The 24,228-nt window shown below is 43.9% G+C and overlaps 1 protein-coding gene across 1 annotated transcript in view; it reads left to right on the top strand.

Moving 5' to 3' along the window:
• The first annotated feature begins 10,172 nt into the window (after nt 1–10,172).
• The window catches only part of LOC119337113 (CHD3-type chromatin-remodeling factor PICKLE-like), a 20,389-nt gene continuing 6,333 nt past the window's right edge, over nt 10,173–24,228 (top strand). Inside the window, exons 1-20 of the mRNA XM_037609224.1 lie at nt 10,173–10,665; nt 12,872–13,006; nt 13,094–13,245; nt 13,330–13,491; nt 13,830–14,047; nt 14,160–14,255; nt 14,339–14,475; nt 14,564–14,779; nt 14,921–15,028; nt 15,595–15,645; nt 15,919–16,018; nt 16,673–16,815; nt 16,898–17,001; nt 17,676–17,814; nt 17,909–18,078; nt 18,155–18,221; nt 18,521–18,646; nt 19,369–19,478; nt 20,190–20,268; nt 22,687–22,872. Of these exons, the coding sequence (XP_037465121.1) occupies nt 10,507–10,665; nt 12,872–13,006; nt 13,094–13,245; nt 13,330–13,491; nt 13,830–14,047; nt 14,160–14,255; nt 14,339–14,475; nt 14,564–14,779; nt 14,921–15,028; nt 15,595–15,645; nt 15,919–16,018; nt 16,673–16,815; nt 16,898–17,001; nt 17,676–17,814; nt 17,909–18,078; nt 18,155–18,221; nt 18,521–18,646; nt 19,369–19,478; nt 20,190–20,268; nt 22,687–22,872 (2,658 nt within the window). The 5' untranslated portion in view covers nt 10,173–10,506. The remainder of the gene's footprint in view (nt 10,666–12,871; nt 13,007–13,093; nt 13,246–13,329; nt 13,492–13,829; nt 14,048–14,159; nt 14,256–14,338; nt 14,476–14,563; nt 14,780–14,920; nt 15,029–15,594; nt 15,646–15,918; nt 16,019–16,672; nt 16,816–16,897; nt 17,002–17,675; nt 17,815–17,908; nt 18,079–18,154; nt 18,222–18,520; nt 18,647–19,368; nt 19,479–20,189; nt 20,269–22,686; nt 22,873–24,228) is intronic.

The raw sequence follows: 24,228 nt of genomic DNA, 5'->3' as shown, positions 1-24,228 counted from the left end.
ACGAATGGCTCGAGGCCTTAAAATCCGAGAGAGGATCCATGTATGAAAACAAAGTATAGACTTTGGAAGAACTACTTGATGGTCGTAAGGTTGTTAGGTAAAGATGGATTTTAAAAGGAAGACAGACAATGATGGTAAGTGTCACCATTAAGAAAGCTCGACTTGTCGCTAAGATGTTTTTTGACAAGTTCAAGGAGTTGACTACGATGAGACTTTCTCACTCGTAGCGATGCTAAGAGTCTGTTGGAATCATATTAGCAATTACTGCGTGATTTATGAAATCTTGCAGATAGGATGTCAAAACATTGTTTCCTCGACGATATTCTTGAGGAAAGGTTGTATGTGATACAACCAGAAGGTTTTGTCAATCCTGAAAGATGCTAACAAGTATGCAAAGCTCCAACAATCCTTCTAAGGACTGGAGTAAGCATCTCGGATTTGGAATATACGCTTTGATGAGATGATCAAAGATTTTGGGTTTATACAAAGTTTATGAGAAACTTGTATATCCAAAGAAGTGAGTGGGAGCACTATAGAATTTCTGATAAGTATATGTTGTTAACATATTGTTGATCAGAAATGTTGTAGAATTTCTGGAAAGCATATATAGGGTTATTTGAAAAGTGTTTTTCAATGGAAACCCTGGATTAAGCTACTTGAACATTGAGCATCAAGATCTATAAGGATAGATCAAAAACGCTTAATAGTACTTTCAAATGAATACATGCCATGACAAGATTTTGAAGGAGTTCAAAATAGATCGGCAAAGAAGGAGTTCTTGGCTGTGTTATAAGGTGTGAGTATTGAGTAAGACTCAAGACCTGACCATGGCAGAAGAGAGAGAAAGAAAGAAGGTCGTCCCCTATGCTTTAGACGTAGGCTCTATAGTATGCTATGTTGTGTACCGCACCTGAAGTGTACCTTGCCATGAGTCAATCAAGGGGTACAAGAGTGATCCATGAATGGATCATAGGACAGCGGTCAAATTTATCCTTAGTAACTAGTGGACTAAGGAATTTTCTCGATTATGAAGGTGGTAAAAGAGTTCGTCGTAAAGGGTTACGCCAATGCAAACTTTGACACTAATCTGGATGATTCTGAGTAGTAAACCGGATTCGTATAGTAGAACAGTTATTTGGAATAGCTCCAAATAGAGCGTGGTAGCTGCATCTACAAGATGACATAGAGATTTGTAAAGCACACACGGATCTGAAAGGTTCAGACTCGTTGACTAATAACCTCTCTCACAAGCAAGATATGATCAAACCCCATGGGTGTTTGAATCATTACAATCACATAGTGATGTGAACTAGATTATTGACTCTAGTGCAAGTGGGAGATTGTTGGGAATATGCCCTAGAGGCAATAATAAAATGGTTATTATTGTATTTCCTTGTTCATGATAATTGTCTATTGTTCATGCTATAATTGTATTAACTGGAAACCATAATACATGTGTGAATACATAGACCACAACATGTCCCTAGTGAGCCTCTAGTTGACTAGCTCTTTGATCAATAGATGGTTATGGTTTCCTGACCATGGACATTGGATGTCATTGATAACGGGATCACATCATTAGGAGAATGATGTGATGGACAAGACCCAAATCCTAAGCATAGCACAAGATCGTGTAGTTCGTTTGCTAAAGCTTTTCTAATGTCAAGTATCATTTCCTTAGACCATCAGATTGTGTAACTCCCGGATGTCGTAGGAGTGCTTTGGGTGTACCAAACATCACAACGTAACTGGGTGGCTATAAAGGTGCACTACAGGTATCTCCGAAAGTGTCTGTTGGGTTGGCACGAATCGAGACTGGGATTTGTCACTCCGTATGACGGAGAGGTATCTCTGGGCCCACTCGGTAATGCATCATCATAATGAGCTCAATGTGACTAAGTAGTTAGTCGCGGGATCATGCATTACATAACGAGTAAAGTGACTTGCCGGTAACGAGATTGAACGAGGTATTGGGATACCGACGATCGAATCTCGGGAGAGTAACGTACCGATTGACAAAGGGAATTGCATACGGGATTGATTGAATCCCTGACATCGTGGTTCAACCAATGAGATCATCATGGAACATGTGGGAGCCAACATGGGTATTCATATCCCGCTATTGGTTATTGACCGGAGAGCTGTCTCGGTCATGTCTACATGATTCCCGAACCCGTAGGGTCTACACACTTAAGGTTCGATGACGCTAGGGTTATAAGGGAGGTTTTTATGTGGTTACCAAATGTTGTTTGGAGTCCCAGATGAGATCTCAGACATCACGAGGAGTTCCGAAATGGTCCGGAGGTAAAGAATAATATATAGGAAGTGAGGTTTTGGCCACCGGAAGTATTTCGGGGGTCACCGGTAATGTATCGGGACCACCGGAAGGGTTTCGGGGGTCCACCGGAAGGGTTTCGGGGGTCTACCGGGAGGGGCCACCAGCCCTGGAGGCTTGCATGGGCCTAGAGTGGGAAGGGACCAGCCCCAGAGTGGGCTGGTGCGCCTCCCACCAAGGCTCAAGGCGCAGCTATGAGGGGAGAGGGGAAACCATAGGCGCAGATGGGCCTAAAGGCCCACCCTAGGGTGCACCCCCTCTCTCCCCCTCTTGGCCGCCCCCCTCCATCCCATCTAGGGCTGCCGCCCCCTAGGGGTGGGAACCCTAGAGGGGGCGCACCCTCCTCCCCGTCCCCTATATATAGTGGGGGTTTTGGGGCTGCGAGAGACATGAGTCTCCCTCTCTCTTGGCGCAACCCTACCCCTCTCCCTCCTCGTCTCTCGCAGTGCTTGGTGAAGCCCTGATGTAGTGCCACGCTCCTCCATCACCACCATGCCATTGTGCTGCTGTTGAACGGAGTCTTCCCCAACCTCTCCCTCTCTCCTTGCTGGATCAAGGCACGGGAGACGTCACCGGGCTGCACGTGTGTTGAACGCGGAGGCACCGTTGTTCGGTGCTTAGATCGAATCTTCCGCGATTTGAATCGCCGCGAGTACGACTCCATCAACCGCATTTTTGTAACACTTCCGCTTAGCGATCTTCAAGGGTATGAAGATGCACTCCCCCTCTCTCTCGTTGCTAGTATCTCCATAGATTGATCTTGGTGTTGCGTAGAAAATTTTGAATTTGTGCTACGTTCCCCAACAGAAGCGCCTATCATCATCTAGGAAGATTCTATCGCACAGGTCGTGCTCATCTTTGCAGTCTTTGCAAATACCGAAATCCTTTTCGTCGTCAGACATTTCCTATGTTCATAGTTGAAACATTAATTGAAAATCGATCAAAGACAACTACCAGGATACTCAACACACAAATCCGGGGCACTCGATATTTCCTACATATTCTGGCACAAGTCATGCCGAAATTCACGGAAAAATCCGGCATGACCTTTGCTAAAATAGGACATATCGAGCGCCTGAAATTTGCCGGAACGGAAATGAATCAACACTCCGGCAAAACATAGGCCACTCGGAGGTGTAACCTGCAAACATGACCGACCACTTGGGCAAGCACATATCCTATTTGAGCAACACAAGATATACATTTCAAAATATCTTATAGGACTCAAATTAGCATGCATTCAATAAGCAAAAGTAAATCATCTCATGCGTCTGTACATCGTCGAATGTTATCACTAATACATCCTGAATAGTATCATACATATAACATCACTAATACAACTAAAACCCTAGCGCACGACGGGTATCAGCGCGGGCGGTTGACACCCACAGAGAAGGAACCATCATAGGATCATAACTCCAGTGAGATCCCTGGAGAACCTGCCAGGTATTGGAGAACCTGTGCTCCAACGCAAACGAGTAGCGATGGACGTGAGCGTCCTCCTCACTAACATGGTGACGCACCACCTCCGCGGGGTCCTCGAGCCTCTGGACCATCACTGGCCCATGCGACCGCCACCAAAGAAGGTTCGGGTCAACGACAGGCTGGCTCCTCACCAACCTGCGCCCCCAGGTAGGTAGCGCCTCCCAGTACCACCCCAGCGAAGCCCAGTCCCGGACATGCCCCATCTGGTGACGCAGGTGTCCTCCGCCGACTCGACTACGAGGATGCGGGATAGGCATCGTCGACGTCGATGCTGGAAAAATTGCTTTAACTAAAAAAATAACAACAAGTTCTTACTAACTAGTTCTATTAATTCAACTAGTTCTTACTAAAAATAAACTTACTATAAATAAAAATAAACTAGTACCTAATAATTACCTAGTTCGTACTAACTAATTAGTACCTAGGAACTACTGCCCTAATTACCATCTAATTTGATGAACCTAGGGGTGGAAAGTGGTAGCGGATATTACAATTATCCAACTTAAAAGTGAAATAAGTGGTCAAATTTTACCCTTACATGAACCCTAACTAATTTGATGCAACTAAAATATGAAGAAACCCTAGGTAGAGGTAGGGGAGAGGGAGGAGCAGGCGTGCTCACCTCGGGTGCCTGCGACGAGGGAGGGGCACGCGGCGTCGAGGTCGGGGTTGGGGCTCGAGCGCGCGGCGGAGGGCGGCGTCGAGGTCGGGGGCGGGGGCGGCGTCCGGGGCGGTGTTGAGGTCGAAGGCGGGGGCGACGTTGAATCCGGGGTCGGGGGCGGCCCTAGAGGGTGTGCGGAGAGCGCGTGGCGGCCGACGGGCGACGACGGCGGCGAGAGCGGAGGAGTGGGTTTGGGGGAAGTGGCCGTCGGGAAGGACGAATCCCGTGGTTAAGTCAGAAGTAGCAGTAGCGCGTTCCACAAAGTGCGCTACTGCCAGCTTAGCTACAGCGCGTTCTGGGATACGCGCTACTGCTACTCCTTTCTCTTTTTTCCCTTCTTCACTTATTTTTCTTCATATTTTATTTTTTTTCTTTCACCTTCTTCTATTTCTTTCATTTTCAATTACCTTTATATTTGCTTTCCATTTAATTTTATATCCTTTAGCAGTAGCGAGTGTAGAATGAAATGTGCTGCTACAAAGAAAGTAGCGGTAGCATGGCTCGATATAGACCGCTACTACTACGTGTAGCCTATCGGTTATGCCGTGGGAATTTTAGTAGTAACATGTTTAGTACAAGGCGCGCTACTGCTAGAACATTATCTGTAGCGCGATTTGCACAGGCGCGCTACTGCTACTTAGCACCAGCGTGCATTTTTGACCCACGCTGCTGCTAAAGTTCTGTGTATAAGGTTTTCCCTAGTAGTGAGTATCCACTATGTTCTGAGATTGATGTTGCTATGACTTTGCTATGCTTAATGCTTGTGACTAGGGTCCGAGAGCCATGATTTCAGATTTGAAGCATTTATGTTTTCACCATTATATCTATGTTCGTGACCCGATCTTGCAAGTTATATGCACCTATTACGTGTTATGATCCTTAAACCCCAAGGTGACAATAATTGCGATACTTCCCGGTGATGACTGTAGTTTGAGGAGTTCATGTATTCACTATGTGTTAATGCTTTGTTTCGGTTCTCTATTAAAAGGAGGCCTTAATATCCCTTAATTTCCTTATGGACGCCGCTGCCACGGGAGGGTAGGAAAAAAGATGCCATGCAAGTTCTTTTCCATAAGCACGTATGACTATTTACGGAATGCATGCCTACATTATATTTATGAACTTGAGCTAGTTCTGTGTCGCCCTAGGTTATGACTGTTACATGATGAATATTATCCAACGTTATCACCGATCCAATGCCTACGAGCTTTTCGCATATTGTTCTTGCTAAGTTACTATTGTTGTTGTTGCTATTACAACTACTACAAAATTACTATTACTATTGTTACTATTACTCTTGTTGTTACTACTATTGCTACCGCTATCAAACTATCATACTACTGTGCTACTGATCATCTTGTTGCAGATATTTAATCTCCAGGTGTGTTGAATTGACAACTCAACTGCTAATACTTATAAATATTATTTGGCTCCCCTTGTGTGGAATCAATAAATTTGGGTTGAATACTCTACCCTCGAAAACTATTGCGATCCCCTATACTTATGGGTTATCACCCTCTATGGTGATAATTACCCTCACTAGACGCCATACTCTCTTAGTTTGTGAAACCAAGGCTATGGCCTATGGAGACCAAAGCAATGGAAACCAAGGCAATAGATACCAAAGCTCTTATACCACTTGTAGGATCAAACGTATGTCTAGAGGGGGGGGTGTTGATTAGACTACTTGACCAAATAAAAATCTATCCTCTTCCCAATTTTAGCTATGGGCAGATTTTAGCGATTCTACTAAGTCCAACATCACCCTACACATGCAATTTAAATATTATAGCAGCGAAAAGTACATCGTTGCACACGTAAGTAAAGGAGGGGTTTGGAGAAGGCAAACTCAATGGAGAGGCGGAGATTTTTGGCATGGTACCGATAGGTGGTGCTATTATACATCCACGTTGATGGAGACTTCAACCCACTGAGGATAACGACAACGCGAGTCCACAAAGGGCTCCACCCATGAAGGGTCCACGAAGAAGCAACCTTGTCTATTACACCATGGCCTCTGTCCACGAAGGACTAGCCTCACTCAGGTAGATCTTCACAAAGTAGGCGATCTCCATGCCCTTGCAAACTTCTTGGTTCAACTCCACATCATGTCGGAGGCTCCCAAGCGACATCTAACCAATCTAGGAGACACCACTCTCCAAAAGGTAATAGATGTTGTGTAGATGATGAACTCCTTGCTCTCGTGCTTCAAATGATAGTCTCCCCAACACCCAACTCTCTCTCGCAGATTTGGCTATGGTGGAAGAATGATTTGAGTGGAAAGCAACTCGGGGAAGGCTAGAAATCAAGGTTTAAATGGTTGGATTGGAATATCTTGATCTTAACACATGAGTAGGTGGTTCTCTATCAGAAAATGAATGGTGGAAGTGTAGTTTCATTTTGATGGCTCTCTCATTAAATGAGAGGGGGTGGAGGGGTATAAATAACCTCCACAGAAATCCAACTGTTACACACCTTTTACCCTACTCGGTGGTACCGATAAGAATTCTCAGTGAGACCGACCGGTGTAAGAGATATGAACGTTGGAGGTATCGGTGGGACCGAATGGAAATAACTCGGAGCAACCGAAGTGCAATGGTAGGGCAAAACCTCGTTTTGGTGGCACCGATTGCATCATCTCCGTAAGATTGAAATAAAGCCATCTCGATGGCACCGATTGGAAAAACTCTGTTAGACCGAAGTAATTGCAATAGGTGACAAAGAGTTGGCAAGGCCATCTCGGTGGGACCGAGATCCATATCGGTGGATCTGATTTGTTAGGGTTTGGCTGTGGCACTATCCAGATGAACCTGGTGGGTCCGGATAGATGGGATCGGTGGTACTGAGTTGTCACTTTGGTTTTTGGACATATATTGGATAGAGAAAGTGGCTGAGGGTTTTGGAGCAATATCACTAAGCACTTGAGCAACCATATCATCATCAAAACCTCATCTTGAGGGGTCCACATTCACTAGTCCTTGCCATGCCAATCATTGAACTTCCTGAAATCTTAACTTGAATAGGCATTAGTTCAATGACATATATGTTGTTATTAATTACGAAAACCACCCGGGGATTAGTTGCACTTTCAGCTCCACTTTGTGTTTCCCTCTGAATATGGCGGTGAAAAAAACCCATAAAAATAGAGGTGATTAGGGTAAAATAGGACCATTGGTTTTGGAGAGCGATGGATGCTTGCCCTATGGATCCCACATGCCCCCGGCTCCCGACCCAAGGCCATGTCGCCAGGTGGGGTTGCATGGGTTCTCTCATAGCGCACCATCCTCACGTCGAAAACATCCATAACCACATGCCAAGATCACTCATCTTTACCTTCTTTTCTTGACGTCTCCTGCCAAGTGCCAGATCACTCTCGATGAGGTATAAATACCGCCAATTAAGGGCCCACCCCTCATAGAACCACCAAATGTGTGCGTGCGTGTAAGAGAGCTCTCCTCGCACCCAGCTATCCATAATCATGCACCAACAATCTCATTCTCAGTAGTCTGTCTCACCGAGTTCCAGCTCAAGACTTGCAATGTTACAAATACCACCAATTGTAGGCTCACCCTCCTATAACTACCAAACGCATGCGCCCTTCTATGAGAGAGATCATTCGGTACCTCGCGCCTCTTCCACCCATGACTGTGTGATTTGGGCCTCCTCATCCCCACTGAGAGAGGGAGAGCTCCCTACGTCGCCGCCATATCTCCCCTCTCATAACTACACAATGGGAGCCTCCTCGTCCCCATCGTGAGGGAGATCTAGAGGACCCGACCAAGGAGTGTGCAACACCTGAGTGTTCTCAAATCTCCTAAGCCAGTGAAGAGAGATCTCATGGAGCGGTTACGCACGTGGTCAGATCGGAAGCTGCATGACACGCTTGGAGAGTCCGACAAAGACCTCACACCGGATGGGGGAAGACATGTGATGGACCAATACAAGGTCACCATGGCTACGGGGACTACATGCAAGGACGGTGCATGTCCACAACTATAACCATCAACGAAGGTCATGACTTGGTCCCAGTCGAAGAAGTCGATGAACGAGTGCATGGATCTCAAAGCACCTGCTAAGCGGGCCGTGCACATGGATGCACCATGCCCACAGACACCACTACCAATGAAGAGCAATACATCACCGATGCGGAAGATGACGACCGGATCTATGTCAGAAAGGCGGAGGGCTTGGGTACCAGATCTCATAGTAGATCACAAGGTCAGACAACATCTCCTTTCACTATTTTCCTGCTTTAACATTATTATAAATAAGTTGGTAATTTTTGTATGCTTTAATACGATGTCCCGATCTATGTCAGAAAGACCGAGGGCTCGGGTATCAGATCACAAGGTCAAAAAACACTTTCTTTCACTTTTTTCCTGTTTTAACATTTTTATAATTTTTTTTGTAATTTTGTATATGCTTCAAGACACACCGTGTACCAAAATATCGCAATAAGTAAATGCATCCCGACTAAAGCAAACAAATCTTTGACGCTTTTCGCACAATCGCACCCGACAACAAGATTTCCAATCTTATAATCAGTGAATGCGGCTGGAATTATATTTTTTTTCTATAGTTCAAATCTTTCTTTTTTGGGACCGTCTATTCAATAGGTGCATGAAAAAAAAAGTTTCCATCCGTCACTTATTTCTTGACCATCAGATCAAAATCCAACGACCTCCATCATGCCGCAGACTGCCATCATCTTCTCCCCATCTTCTTCCTCCCGATGACAGTTCCTCCCCGCTCCATCCTCCTACCCCCCACGGCCGGCAGGTGCTACCGCACACCGCTCCGCCTTCTCTTCAACCTCCCCCACTGCCCAACCATTCCTATAAGCCCACATCACTGGAGAAAACCTCCAGCGATCCCATGCCCCCACCTCTAAGATGGATAATGGGTTTTGCAACTCCCCCTAGTGAGGACATGGCTTCCGCCTAAGATAGAAGGCGGGTCTATGACTTTCTCTGGCGAGGTCCATCTTCTCCGGCGAGCTTGGGATGAACTAGAATAGGTAACTGACGCGAACCATTCTTTTTCTCAAGCAGATCTTTATTTTCAAAATAGTCCAGAGGTCAGATCTTTCTTTTCAATCAAGTCCACCATACATCTCAATTCTTGATTCGTGCGGGAGTTGGGGGCTTCCCAGGGCCATTGCAATTTCAACCGTCCGATCCCTGAGGGCAATCTCACCCATCCGTCCTTTTTACAGCTAGGGATAAAAGCCAGCGTTGAAACCTAGCCGCCGTCTCCCACTGGCATCCTCTCCGCCTCATACTTTGGCATGGCGCTGCGGCGCTCCCCTCGCTTCTCCATCTCCGGCCTCTCGTCGTCGCTAACCTCCGACTCTCCGCCTCTTCAAAATAGTCCACAGGTAAGATCTGCCTCGTACTTTGGCATGCCGCCGCGGCGCCCCCCTCGCCTCTCCATCTCCGGCCTCTCGTCGTCGCCAACCTCCGGCACTGCGCCTCTTCAAAATAGTCCACAGGTAAGATCTTTCTTTTCAATCAAGTCCACCGTCCATGGCTTCTTTCCTAGATCGAGCCCGGATGCCGGATCCCAACCCCTAGAGCAACTTGAAGGTGATTTAGGCATAGGAGAAGGGCTACACTGCAAGAAGCCTGTATAGTTCAGTACGAGGACTTTCTTCCCTGGGCAGTGGCCGTTACCACTGCCTCCGCCCCCGCTCCCCTCCGCGCGCGTGGGTCAGAGAGAGCGCGCTCGCCCCTCGCCGCCCTCGCGCCGCCCCTCCCCGCCCACAGCAACGCGCCGAGCGCCCCCACGTCACCACCTTCCATTTTCACGCGCCCCCCGCCGCACTCCCCAGCTCTCAGGCCACGCGGCGGTATAAATTCCGCTCGATTTTAGGCTCGCCCCTCCCCGAATCCCAATCTCCAAACCCTAGCCCACTCCGAGGCGGCGGAGCTAGAGTCGGCGCCGTGGTGAGGGCGCTTGCTGCGCTCTTCACAGGAGCTTCCCCCCCGCCTCGCCGCTTAGTGTATTTTTCGGTCCCGGCGGCGGGATGAGCAGCCTCGTGGAGCGGCTGCGCGTGCGATCGGACAAGCGGCCCCGCTACACACTAGATGAGTCCGACGACGACTTCCCGCCGCGCGGCGGGAACGGGAAGGGGAAGGATCGAGATGGCGACCCCCCTGTCAAGCAGATCGAGCGCGAGGACGCGGTATGGCTGATCACGGCCCGTTTTCGCATCATGCCTAATTCGAATTTTTGTGCTGATTTTTTTTTTGAAGCTGCCTGTGGGTAGCACGGAATTGATGCTTTTCTGTTAGGATTACTAGTAGTTGGAGAATTAGGTGTTAGGCTGTGAATGGCTCAACTCTTGGTAGGCTTGAGGAATTGGTTTGGGGATCTGGTGTAGAATAGGGTTACTGAGGCAGGCGGGAGGAGTGACTGGTGCTACATATAGTTTAGGGATGATTTTGTTAGAATAATTCGTTTGCTTGATACCGTTTGGATGCTGAATTGTGGAGTACTAGATTTTGGGTTTTGTATGAAAATTTTTGGTTGCCAAGAGTACCATGGCAGACATTGTGCAATAGGATGGATATGTAGTTTGGGATTGGTGCTTTAGGCTCTCACGGTGCTATACAAGAGATCACCACTCTTGGAAGTGAAGGGACTACACAGACGTTTCTTAACAATTAACATCTTGGTGCAAGTTTACTGCATTCTTTCACATCGTTAATATATTCTCCCTTCTTCCATGTACACAAGGCCACCAAATTGTCAGATACCAAGGAAAGGAAAATAACTCACTAATGTACGTTTTATGACATGAAAACTGTGGCAACTAAGTTTCTCGTTTCCGCCAAAATCCCCTTGTTCGCTAAGCTAATAAAACACACATGCAGGGCTAATGGTTTTCCCAGATTTCATTCCCCCTGTTGTAGTTGGCAATAAAAACGATCGGAGTACGAGGTAAAAAACGCTGGGAATGGGAAATGGCATAGTATTTATGGACAAACCAATTTGGGAGTGTGGCCCTGTATTAATGGAAGGAGGGAGCGTTAGTAGGCAGGTCTGGTTTTCTATATTCTGAGGGTTTTGTGAAGCTTGTTAATGTGCTAACTGCTAAGTGCTAACCAGAAGACTATTAACTTGGGGTCTTCTATGTGGATCAAAATTTATTTGTCTTTTGTTTATTTCGACTTTCCTTAGATTCAGAATACAAAGTTACCGCGTTTTTAATTCGCATTTTGGTATAGCTTGTCCACCATGCCATTACTTTATAGGTCCAGCACAAGTTTTTTTCTTTTGGAGAATGCAAAAAACTTCGCGTCTTGATGCATTATAAGGTTCTGTACAAGCCCAAGAAGGGCAATGGCCAAATTTACAGCGCAATCCCCCTACAAGTAGGCACTGCCGTAAGTAGTGCTATGAGACCCAATTCTCATGCTTTCACCCACGATCTGGCCTCAGCTCGGACTGTGTCATGTAGGCTAGCGACGTTGGGCTGTGTGCCGCGGAAGATGACTGTGTGGCGCTGCGTAAAAATCTACCAAGCCATGAGCATGATCATCGAAGAGGTGCCCTTCCTTGCGGAGATGGGGACAGAGTGGATGGCCTGCTGCCACCATTGCACAGTTAGAGTTAGAAGCTTGGATCCTTTTTTAGAAGATATCAAGATAGAATTACCAAGCATGTCTTCTACATTATATGACAAGGCAGGATGTGTCTAGTACCTCGACAAACGGGCAGACGAAAAAGAATGAAGCAACATAAACTATGTAGTTGGACTCTTTGAATGTGTAGTACCTGGTTGACAAGTATATGAACACAGAATGAAGCTGAACTAACAATACTTACAGTATCCAATTTAAATATTTGTGTATTTAACTGCAAGTGTCCATCTGTCTGAAGTAGTAGAATTCTGATGATAATTGAGTGGAATGGCGCTGCTTACCTTATTCTGCATTTTCAGATATGCCATATCTAGGTTTCTTGCTTTAAGTTTAGATTGAGATTGGCTGGCATTTTACTACTATGGGATTGAAATTTGTGCAAAGTTAATCTCCTTGGTGATCTCACTGTGCTATAAATAATCATGGTTTTATCTATTTTAGGAGATTGTGATAGTTTTGATTTTGTGTTAATATCATTGTGCCATGCGGTTTCTCTTGGCTCTATGTTTTTCATAACTGGAAGAGATAGTTATTTTCTGTCCTCATTTGCTAATCTGCACTTCAAATCGCCTTGGTAGTTTGTGTACAACTCTACATAGTGGAGTTTCAAATGTCCGTTGGTGCACCTTCCGTTTTCCAGATTCCTATTATCCATTTGATTCCATGTTTGTTAATATCCTCTTCTCCAGTTTTGGTTGTCCTGTATTTATTTTGAACTCAGTGCTGGCTCATTTTTGTGTGCAGAAAGAAGATGCTTGCCGAAAATGTGGGCTAAGTGATAATCTTGTGTCTTGTACAACATGTACATATGCATTTCACCGGAAATGTCTGGTTCCTTGCCTAAATATCACATCTGATAAGTGGAGCTGCCCTGAATGTGTATGTGTTTGCTCTCTTGACCCATTTTTCTTTCACCTTACGATTGATATTGCTGGTATACCAAAGCATGCTGTCTGTGATTTTCAGGTAAGCCCACTGACAGAGATGGAGAAGATATTAGATTGCGAAACGAAGGTTGCTTCTGAAGAGACTAGTTCTTCAGAGTCTGGATCAAATAAGAAACCTGTCAAGCAATATCTGATTAAATGGAAAGGATTATCACACATTCACTGCACTTGGTAGTTACCTGCCTGCCTTGCTCAATGCAGAATTATTCCCTACAGTCTATCCTCTCTTAACTGTTGACTTTCTTTATATATCAGGGTGTCAGAAGATGAATATTTTGAGGCTGCGAAGATACACCCTCGGTTGAAAACTAGATTGAATAACTTCAATAGACAGTTTGAGTCGACGGATAAATCTGACGATGACTATGTTCCAATTAGGCCTGAATGGACAACTGTTGACAGGGTCCTTGCTAGCAGGTATGTGGGTTAATCTGACAAACTAATAAATTTACATTAATGAGGTTCAGTCATCATAGTTATTGTTTATGGTGTTTATCCTGAGACCAGGCAGTTACCCAAGTGTGAAGCTGTCATTGGACAGTATCACATTTATTCCATAATGTATCATGTTATTGCCCAGAGTCAAATACTCAAATGACAATAGCATTCTTCAATCATAGTGATATCTTGACGATGGTCTCAGTAATCCGAACGTGTCACGTTTTGTCTTCCTCCCATGTATCCATGCATTTCCATTTTGCAAAGCTCAACTGATATCTTGATATTTGTAACATCGTTTCGTATTTTGTGAACAGAAAAAACTCTAGTGGTGAAAGGGAGTACTATGTGAAATGGAAGGAACTTTCATACGATGAATGCACATGGGAAAGTGAGTCTGACATCTCAGTGTTTCAACCTCAGATTGAGCGCTACAATGAGATTCTGTCCAGGCGCAAGAAATCTACTGACAAGAGTAAGAATGCCGATCGTGCGATGCGTCATGCTGAACAGACTCCCGAGTTTCTTACTGGTGGTATGCTGCTATTAAACATGAATTATTCTCATTTTTCTATTTAGTTGACTATATTGATGTAATGGGACATGTCTTCATGCTCGTTCTTTGAATCATTTTCTGGTTATTGAAGGCACACTACACCCTTATCAGCTTGAAGGGTTAAACTTTCTGCGTTATTCATGGTCTATTAATAAACGTGTCATCCTTGGTGATGAGATGGGTCTTGGTAAGATACTTTTATAACAAGGATGCTAGTATTACCAACTTTTGTATTTATATGTTCAGAAATTGATGACAAAAAAAATGCAGGGAAAACAATACAAAGTATTGCTTTTCTGGCCTCTGTGTCTGAAGACAAGTTTGGTCCCCATCTAGTTGTTGCCCCTCTCTCAACCTTGCGAAATTGGGAGCGTGAATTTGCAACTTGGGCACCTCAAATGAATGTTGTACGTGGGTTCAACTAATTCAAAATACATTATTTGTATATTCCAGACAGATATATTTTTTTCTGACTTTTCTCCTCATTGTTGTCAGATTATGTATTTTGGATCTGGATCTTCTCGTGACATTATCAAGAAGTATGAATTTTACTATTCCAAAGATAATCCTAAGAAGCTGAAGAAAAATAAATCATCTTCATCTAATGATGAAAAGAAGGAGTCAAGAATAAAATTTGATGTCCTTTTGACATCTTATGAGATGATTAACATGGATTCTGCAGTCCTGAAAACTATAGAATGGGAGTGCATGGTAATTCCATTTCTTCATTTTGTGGAGGCTATTTGTACTCTGATGTTTTTACCGACTTGTCCCTGATTATTAATGTTGCATCTTAGATTGTACTCTGATGTTTTTACTGACTTGTCCCCGAATACTAATGTTGCATCTTAGATTGTGGATGAGGGGCACCGCTTGAAGAACAAAGATTCAAAGTTGTTTGGTCTACTTAAAGATTATCATACTCAACATCGTGTTCTCTTAACGGGGACCCCAGTTCAGGTTACTACTCTACATTCAAACCATTGTACTGTATTTCCGCACTTAAAACTATTTCTTGTTCATGCTCAAGGCTACTAGCAGTCTTGTTGAACTGCAATTACTATTTATCTAGAGGTTTCTCGGTGTTTAAGCTCAGATCGTTTATTGTCTGTGGTCTATATCCTTGTTTATTTGAGAGTATGCACACTTTCACCAGTGCTTATCATTGTCAATATACCTTCCATAGCAAGATATCTAAGGGGCTTAGTGTCCTAATAGGATATTAATTGTATATATCACCACATCGGTATGTGAACAAGATAAATGCACTTGTCTGAACATATCCGTTTTGTGAACATGAGTTAGGCACCAGAACATTGCGTGTTGACTAATATCTAAGGAACCCTGACACTGTTCTCACATATACACATGATTTTATAACACATCATTTACATTCATTTTTCATCCCGTTTGTTTGCATATGCTATTTTTTTCACTTAAACTTTTTTGATGCATGCTATTGTTTTTTTGTGACTTTGTCCTGTGCATCTAAATTTGTTGTCCTGTCTTTTTTTCTTCTTCTGCAGAATAACCTGGATGAGCTTTTCATGCTGATGCACTTCCTCGAGGGTGAAACTGTAAGATTAGCAGATTCTCCATCACTTCCATTTTATATTTCAAAGTTGTTTGGTCCACTTACAGATTTTCATGCTAAATTTGTTATTTTGTTTTGACACTAGCCCATTAGGCATTCTGTCTGTCCTATTTTAAATTGTCTTGATTTTACTGTGGTCCATGATAGACACTTTCCTAGCTTTTAGCATTTGCTGACCAATCTTTTAATCTCCTATTGCATTTAATGTTACGTTCTATACTTCTATCCTGTAATGTTATGGCACTTACATTTGTAGTTTGGGAGTATATCTGATCTCCAAGAGGAGTTTAAGGATATCAACCAAGACAAGCAAGTCGAGAAGCTCCATGGAATGCTGAAGCCACACCTTCTTCGGAGTATGAATACATTTGATCGTTTGTTTCTGCTGGCCATATGGTTACTCATATCAATTAAATGATCTGCAAATGAGATAGACTTAGCACTAGTTATTTAATCCTTTTTAATTGTCCTTGATCGTTGTACTGCCATTGATGTCTGGAGTCAGAATGTTTCTTTGTTTTAGTTTATATAATGGTCTGAATGGTGGCGCCGAAATTTCAGCTGATCTTTGCACACATTCTGATGTAATATGCATACCATGAAAATCCACAATCTTTGCATATTCATGTAATATGTGGGATCTGACAAAAATGGTACTCCCTCCGTTCCATATTAGTTGTCGCTGATTTATTACAAAGTTGTACTAAATCAGCAACAACTAATATGGAACAGAGTGAGTAATTAATACATATAAAAGAAACGTAGAAGTAGGTATATCATCAGATTTCTGTCTATTACATACTGAAATGATGTGGCATGGTTGTTCTTCCACTCTTTCTGTTACTGTGGCATATGTTTTGCAAATGTTACATGAGGTGCAGTATATCCTGAGTAGAATTAGTTTGGTAAACTCAAAAGTAAAGCTGCTGGAAGTAAGTTATAAATCAAATTCTGTTTGAGTTTTTCTAACAGATGTAATTCCAACCTTGTTGCCTGTGTGGTACAAACAGGATTCAAGAAAGATGTTATGAAGGAACTTCCTCCAAAAAAGGAGCTGATTTTACGAGTTGAGCTGACAAGCAAACAGAAAGAGTACTACAAGGCAATTCTCACCAAGAACTACGCCGTGTTATCTCGTCGTGGTGGTGGACATGTAATAGTTGTAATTTTAATTTCCATTTTATGGTTTGTATCGGTCTGTTCTGGATTGACAATTCATTGTTGTCTTATTACAGGTTTCCCTTATAAATGTCGTAATGGAGCTACGCAAACTTTGTTGCCATGGATTCATGACGGATGAACCTGATACTGAGCCTGCGAGCCCAGAAGAAGGTTTAAGGTACTTGGTTGTTTGTCTGTTGAAGTCTGATTTTTTTCTTTATGCTCCAGATTTTCTGTTGTTGCTCCTTCAGATTTACTGCTGTCCTGGCGAAGTTCTTTCCATTTGTTTTGCACTTTTCTGAGTTCACTTCTTGGGCATTGATGTTGTTCTTGTATCTAACGAACGATGTAATCTTATTTAATCATCAATAAAGTGCGCCAAGAGGTTTTCCTTAAAAGAAGTGCCAAACATTCTGAGCTTTGACCTTTTTTCACTTATTTTGTGCTTACAGATACCTGTTAGACATGGTGTCTATTAATCTGATCTTTCTATTGCACACGAGAACACATACGCCGCTGGAGTTGTCCAATCTATCATAGACTTGTACTTTATCTTTTAATAGTATGTCATAAATAAAAATATACTCCATACGCCAGCGAAAAATATAAGCAAATTTTACCAATTGCTTAGGTAGTCTACAGTCATCTTCTGTTCCAGCTAGAGTAAAACCTCCGTATAATCTGCTATAGTGCTCATATGATGTTATTTATATGTCTAAGGTTCCTTTCAATTTGTTCCTATGTTAATTAGACTAATTAACTTTTGTCTAGATATCTTCCATCACTCAGTAAATCTACTGATCGAAATTTATGTTCTATATAGCATTAACTTTTGTTCCTTTAATTTTGCAGGAGGCTTTTAGATTCTTCTGGAAAGATGCAACTATTAGACAAGATGATGGTGAAGCTGAAAGAGCAGGGTCATAGAGTCCTTATCTATTCACAGTTCCAACATATGTTGGACTTACTGGAGGATTATTTAAGCTACAGGGTATTTTAACTATTTTCCCGTTGTATCAATTGTTGATTATTATGCTTGCTAGTTCATCTCATGTACCTTATTTTAAACATCACACATGTTTTAGAAATGGAGCTACGAACGTATTGATGGCAAGATAGGTGGCGCTGAAAGGCAGATACGAATAGATCGCTTCAATGCTAAGACTTCTACTAGGTTCTGCTTTCTTCTTTCTACCAGAGCTGGTGGCCTGGGTATAAATTTGGCAACGGCTGATACTGTAATTATCTATGACAGGTGAATCGATCTCCTTGTTTAAACAACAAAGTTCATATTCTGAAATCTTCTGTAACCTATATACATTTACATACAGTGACTGGAATCCACACGCGGATCTACAAGCTATGGCAAGAGCCCATCGTTTAGGGCAGACTAGCAAGGTATCTGACCAAGGGCCAGTTCTTTTCGCCGATTCTCCCAGAATCGTCACCCTACCCAGCTTCTCCCAGAATCGCCACTCCATATATTTTTTACAATCTTAGCTAATTAGACCTTAACTAGATAGGATTGTAAAAAAAATATGAAGTGGCGATTCTGGGAGAAGCTGGGGAGGGGGGCGATTCTGGGAGAATCGGCCAAAAGAACTGGCCCTTAGCTGTTTATGTCCTATTGAATTGTTTCTTTTTGTGTGCGCGCGCGCTGGTTCTTAGCCTTTTTCTAAATCTCGTCTTCCCTGCAGGTTATGATATATAGACTTGTTAGTCGAGGTACAATTGAGGAGCGAATGATGCAGCTTACAAAGAAAAAGATGATACTGGAGCACTTAGTTGTTGGGAGACTCACAAAGGCTAGTAATGTCAATCAGGTAACTGCGTGGGTTGCGATTCTAATGATCCATAGACGTTAAGAAATATCAATTTTTTTAGCATTTATGGTTTTACTTAGATACAACTTCATGTCTATGACATCACACATTGACTAATTACGTGCTATCTTCTCTTACTGGTGTGACATGGACTGAAATGCAGAATCAAAGTCTCTATGGTGCATGCAGCACCTGGTTCCTATCGCGATCATTGCCTTATGTTACATTTCACATGGCCTACAAGCTTTGACACCTGTTGCTATGATTGATGATTATCAAGCCCATTTAGATGTCGTCTCCTGTGTTTTTTTATGCTTACCAAGTAACTGTTTTTTGCGACACCTATCAATTTTTTTTGCGACACCTATCAATTAGCTTCTACTGGTATCAGATATGGTAGTTAATTGCTTTTCGGCCACACCAGGTGCATCACTTGTGATTTACCTGATTTGAAACTGTGGTGATATGTGTGATTTCTTATTAGTTACTACTTGACACATGTAAAAATTCGAATTGTTTTTGTTTCAAGATCATTTGCATGTAGCTTAGATTATATGTTAGCTGGGGTGGGTGATCAGGCGATGCCGTGATGGACCTAAGTTTCTTTGTGAAGTGTTAATCAATGCTGTAGATAGTGTTCAATATGTTCGGAAATCTGGCCTTACTTGTTATATCTATTTTTAAATGCCAAGTAAAAATCATCAATCTGTCCCCTTTTGCAGGAGGAGTTAGATGATATTATCCGGTATGGGTCAAAAGAACTTTTTGATGATGAAGAGGATGAAGCTGGAAAGTCCCGCCAAATACATTATGACGATGCTGCAATAGATAGGTAAGCACTTTCTTTGTTTTGAAAACAAATACTCCCTCTGTCCCAAATTACTTGCCGCAAAATTGGATAAAAATGGATGTATCTAGAATTAAAATATGTCTAAATACATCCATTTCTGCAACAAGTAATTTCCGATGGAGGGAGTATGCTGTAGATAGTGTTCAATATGTTTGGAAGTCTGGCTAAATTTCATACTCAAGCGCTGTAGTAAAGGGCCAATTCATGCTTTTGAGTCATCCTCTTCACAAGTAGAAATTCAGCAAATTGTTCACTTGTTTAGTCTCATTGTTTCATCTGAATTTCTTTATTTTCTTCTCCTTTTATAGTAATCTCACTTATTTTGTTTGAGCCGTCCTCTACGCAAAGCATGGATGCGTTTGGATCCAGAGCTAGTATACGTGAGCCATTGGCAAGGCATTGTGTTTGTTAGCACCAAAAAAGAAATCTTGCTTTGCCAGGTGAGAGACGTGGGTCGGGGCGAGAAATCCCTAGCACACGATCTCGTAAGCATCTGTGCTAAACGGTGAAACAACAGAATTGGGGCCAAGCAGACCCTGCATGACATTTTTTAGAGAACATACAAACAGGCGAACCCTATATGAAAATTGTCTCTGTTTATTTTAAAATGTTTTAGTGGCATTTTGCACTATATCTTTATGTGGTAAGAGTGCATTGCATTGGATGACAGATTCTTTGTTACTGGCCTCACAGGTTATTGGACCGTGACCAAGTCGACGAGGAAGAGTATTTGGAAGATGAAGAAGATGACGAATTTCTGAAAGGTTTCAAGGTACCGAGGTGTTATCTCATTATTATAAGTATAAAGCATAGGGGGCCTCTTCATTTTAATTAGGATGTTCATTTTTCCCGGCTCAATTCTTCAAGTCCCAAAAAACACCCTCAAGGCCTCAACTTGAACACCATTCGCTTTGGCCACTCAAATCCTAAAACCAGTCAAAACACCCTCAAAACCAAGACCACCATGGTTTGGTTAATGTGGCATCTACATGTACATGTTTCATTGATATGGTAGCAAGGTTTTTGAGTCGCCGAGTCAAGCCAAGTCGCCGAGGCTGCGGCTAGTGGCTTGCTGGCTTGAGTCAGCGACTTGGCTTGATTAGTCGCCCCAAGTCGCCATGGCACAACAGTACATAGAGCAGCAGAGCACATAGATATACAGCAGCAGCAGAGCACATATACAGCAGAGAAAATGTACTACATCTAAGCGGAGCACATATAGAGCCCACCCTGTGCTATCTTTCATATACTACATCTAAGCAGAGCACATATAGAGCCCACCCTGCGCTCTCTTTCCTTCGGTCCTCCTCCTTCCCCAGTTCCCACATGATGACATATATAGCAGCAGCAAGCCACACGAGCCAGCGAGCCAGCGAGTCGCACGACTAATCGCACCAAGTCGCCGGCGAGCCACGCGACTTGCTCCCTGAGTCAAGTCGCCTGCGCGAGCCAGCCATGCCGCGACGACTTGGCGATTAGTCGGCGACTCAAAAACAGAGTATGGTAGCCATATTCGCATCCATAGGTAGCCATATTCAACGTCCCGTTTATCCTTCTTGTTCCTTAAGATGCCCCATCACATAGTCATGCATGCCGAAGCCAGGGCTGTGCCAGTCGGCATGGTGAAAACGACAAATAGAACAGCCTAGGGGAAAAGCGAACAGTTCGGATAATAAGAGTGAATACCTAGCAGTTTTGGGTCAGAGGTCTTTTCCGAACATGGAAAAAAATTGAGGGCTGCAAAATGAACTTGCACCTTTGGATTAATCTCTTCAAATTATTTGCTGTAATCTCTACTTTTATTGTCTGCTGGAAAAAGTACACATTACCCTTGAACTTGTCAAAATTTCTGATTTCAACCTTGAAATATGACATGGCTCCCTGATGCTTCGCAGTGAGTACAGCTTCAAATGCTGTTTACGTTGCTGATGTTGTCCAGTGCTGCACAATAGATGGTTTGTTAGTTTAGGCTTAACCTGGATGTTTTGAAGAATTCAAGGGGCCAATATATACTTCTCTTTATTTGTTACTTGCTTATGTGGTCAACTTATTGCGTAATGGCACACCATATCTTGTCTGTTTTGCACTAATATGTTCATTTCCAACCTAAGGAACTGTAGCTGCCATCTGTCTGTCTTGAATTCTCCACCTTACTGTATTACTATTCATCTAACCACTGAGCGTCTTGGTGGGTGAGATAAGTAGATGGACTATTGTTTTTCTTACCATGTAAGGTGAAACGGTCTTGAAAATGGTCACATATAAATTTTATTAACCATTAGTTTTTATGTTTAGTCAATAAATTTGGTGGTTGTCAAACCATCAAGAGATAAAGTGGGCATGCATTAAGTTTTTTTTAAAGTGGGCATGCATTAAGTTTTTTTTAAAGTGGGTGCATCAAGGAGGTGTTTGTTTCACAAAATTTTGCCCGTCACCTGTTTACACCTTAAAGGAAAAAAGTTACTTGCGTTTGGAAACACCACACCGTAAACAGGTCCGCCCCAGTTATAGATCGATACCGCTCACACCCCACCGGTAAAATGTTGCGGTACTGAGCCTACGACCCCCTCCTCCCCGCACGATCCCCTCATTCTCGTCCGCCGCCGCTTCCCCAATCCCCTTTGAGTCTGCCGCCGGTGCCTCGCCAATCCCCTTAGAGTCCGGCGCCGGTGCCTCCCCGATCCCCTTTGAGTTCTTGCGGAGATTGGAGCAGCCGCCGGCGCTTACGTTCGGGAAGGGCCGGCGGCTCTTGAGATTGGTGGCGGCCGGTGGCGCACAAGATCCCAGAGCCGGCAGCGCTTGATTTCGTAGACGGCTGGCGACACTTGAAATCTGGGCGGAGCAAGAGCATAGCGATGGTAATCACTTCCTTTACCTGGACGTGAACCAAACAAACTTGGAAAAAGTTTATTACACCTCCTTAAGCGCTGTGGTCTGATTACGTTAACATTACCCTTTCTGTTGCCAAGCACCTCCTAAGCGATGGCATTCACAATACCTGAACATTATATCAGCATGTTAGCTTTGCCATTGCCTTTAAAGTCTACTCGGGGGAGTGCTTTCCAAAGCATTCTGTAAATAATGTGCACAATGTCTCTTTCCGTTGCTTCATTCACATTTCTCCACTAGTTTTCTGATTTTGGGGCATATGCTGCTAATAAGCACTAACTCTCGTCTTACTATGTGCCAGGTTGCGAACTTCGAGTACATAGATGAGGCTAAAGCTTTAGCAGCAAAAGAGGAGGCACGCAAAAAAGCGGAAGCTGAAGCCGCATCCAATAAAGCAAACTATTGGGAAGAATTATTGAAAGACAGATGCGTTGAGCAAGAAGTAGAAGAAATTGCTATGGGAAAAGGAAAAAGAAGCCGCAAGCAGGTAACCTTTCTATACTTGTCTTCATTAACTTTTTTATTTTTTCTTTAGATCCGCATTCTTACTGAAACCTTGCATTTATGTAAGATTTCATTGTTGTTAAATTTATAGGTTATTTTGTTACTTCTATGTAAGTAGAACACATAGTAGACAGTTGTTATTGCAGCTAGAGCATCTCCATATTTCCATATGGAGTGTCCGTCCGGAAATATTCTCCCTCCATATCTTCACACTCCAACAGACTATTCCATTACTATATTTTAACAATACCCTATGAAAAACAATGATTTTGCAACGGTTATATTTCTAACTGCTTATTTCTGAATAGATGCCAAAAGCTTGACAAATGATCAAGTAATCTTCTTCTCTGTTCTCTCTCCCATTTCCCTTGTTCTAAAATACCCCAATATCCCCGTTTTCTATGGTCTCCCTTTATTTGTCACGAGTCATAACACCACCACCACTCCCCCTTCTTCTGGCCCGCACCTCATCCCGCTGTTCATCTTCTTGTGGTCATGCCCACTCCGACCAGCTCGTCCTCATCTCCCTCTCCTCCTTTCACCCTGACCAGCTTCCACCTCCCACCTCACTCAGCGCACCTTGCTCCCCCTTCCCCCTTTCAGCCCACCCCCACCAGCTCATCATCCTCTCCAGGTTCCTCCTTCTGACAAGCAGCAGTGGCTGCCACCCATCCTCATCTACCGCTTCTGCTGTCTCGGTCCCGCGTGGCCATCATGCTTCCTCGTCCCCCACCTTCTGCCCCTCCTTCCCTGACCTCCTGTCCTTGCCTCGTCCCGCATCCGTCACTGTTGGACAGCCAAGACATGCGGTGCCAGCAGCACGCCGCCGCCCTGATGTGCACATTGATGATGACGGTGGCTCTGGTGGCAAGGGAAGATGATGGTGACTGGGGCCACTCGACACCGGCTGCTGGTGGGTGACGGCGGGGTTAAAGAACCTCGAAAGAGGCCTGTGGAAAGGGAGGGCGTCAGCGGGGGAAGAGCCACCAGGCAGCCCTGACTACAGGGCCCCCTCTCCTCCCAGCTGTTCCCTCCCCATGACTCGTCGGCATGGCTGAACTGCTTTACTGGGCCGGGTGGGCTTCTAGGTGACGGTGAGCACGGCGGCGGCAAAGAAGTGCAGTGATGGGGGGAGCTGGCTGGACAGGGAACCTCATTTTGGTAGAGAGGAAGAGGAAATGTCTGGAGGGGAGGGGGTGGTTGGTCATTGGCTAACCCAGGAGCACACGCTAGATTTGGCATGTGAGGAAGGGGATTTAGATCATGAGCAGCGATGTCGTGCCTGCTGGAGGGGCGTTTGCTGGAGATCTCTTGCACTTTTGAGGATGTTGGTTGTCTG

This window comes from Triticum dicoccoides, chromosome 7B (assembly GCF_002162155.2).
Source record: "Triticum dicoccoides isolate Atlit2015 ecotype Zavitan chromosome 7B, WEW_v2.0, whole genome shotgun sequence".
NCBI classification, from domain to species: Eukaryota; Viridiplantae; Streptophyta; class Magnoliopsida; order Poales; family Poaceae; genus Triticum; species Triticum dicoccoides.
This window is presented reverse-complemented; position numbering and strand designations above follow the sequence as displayed.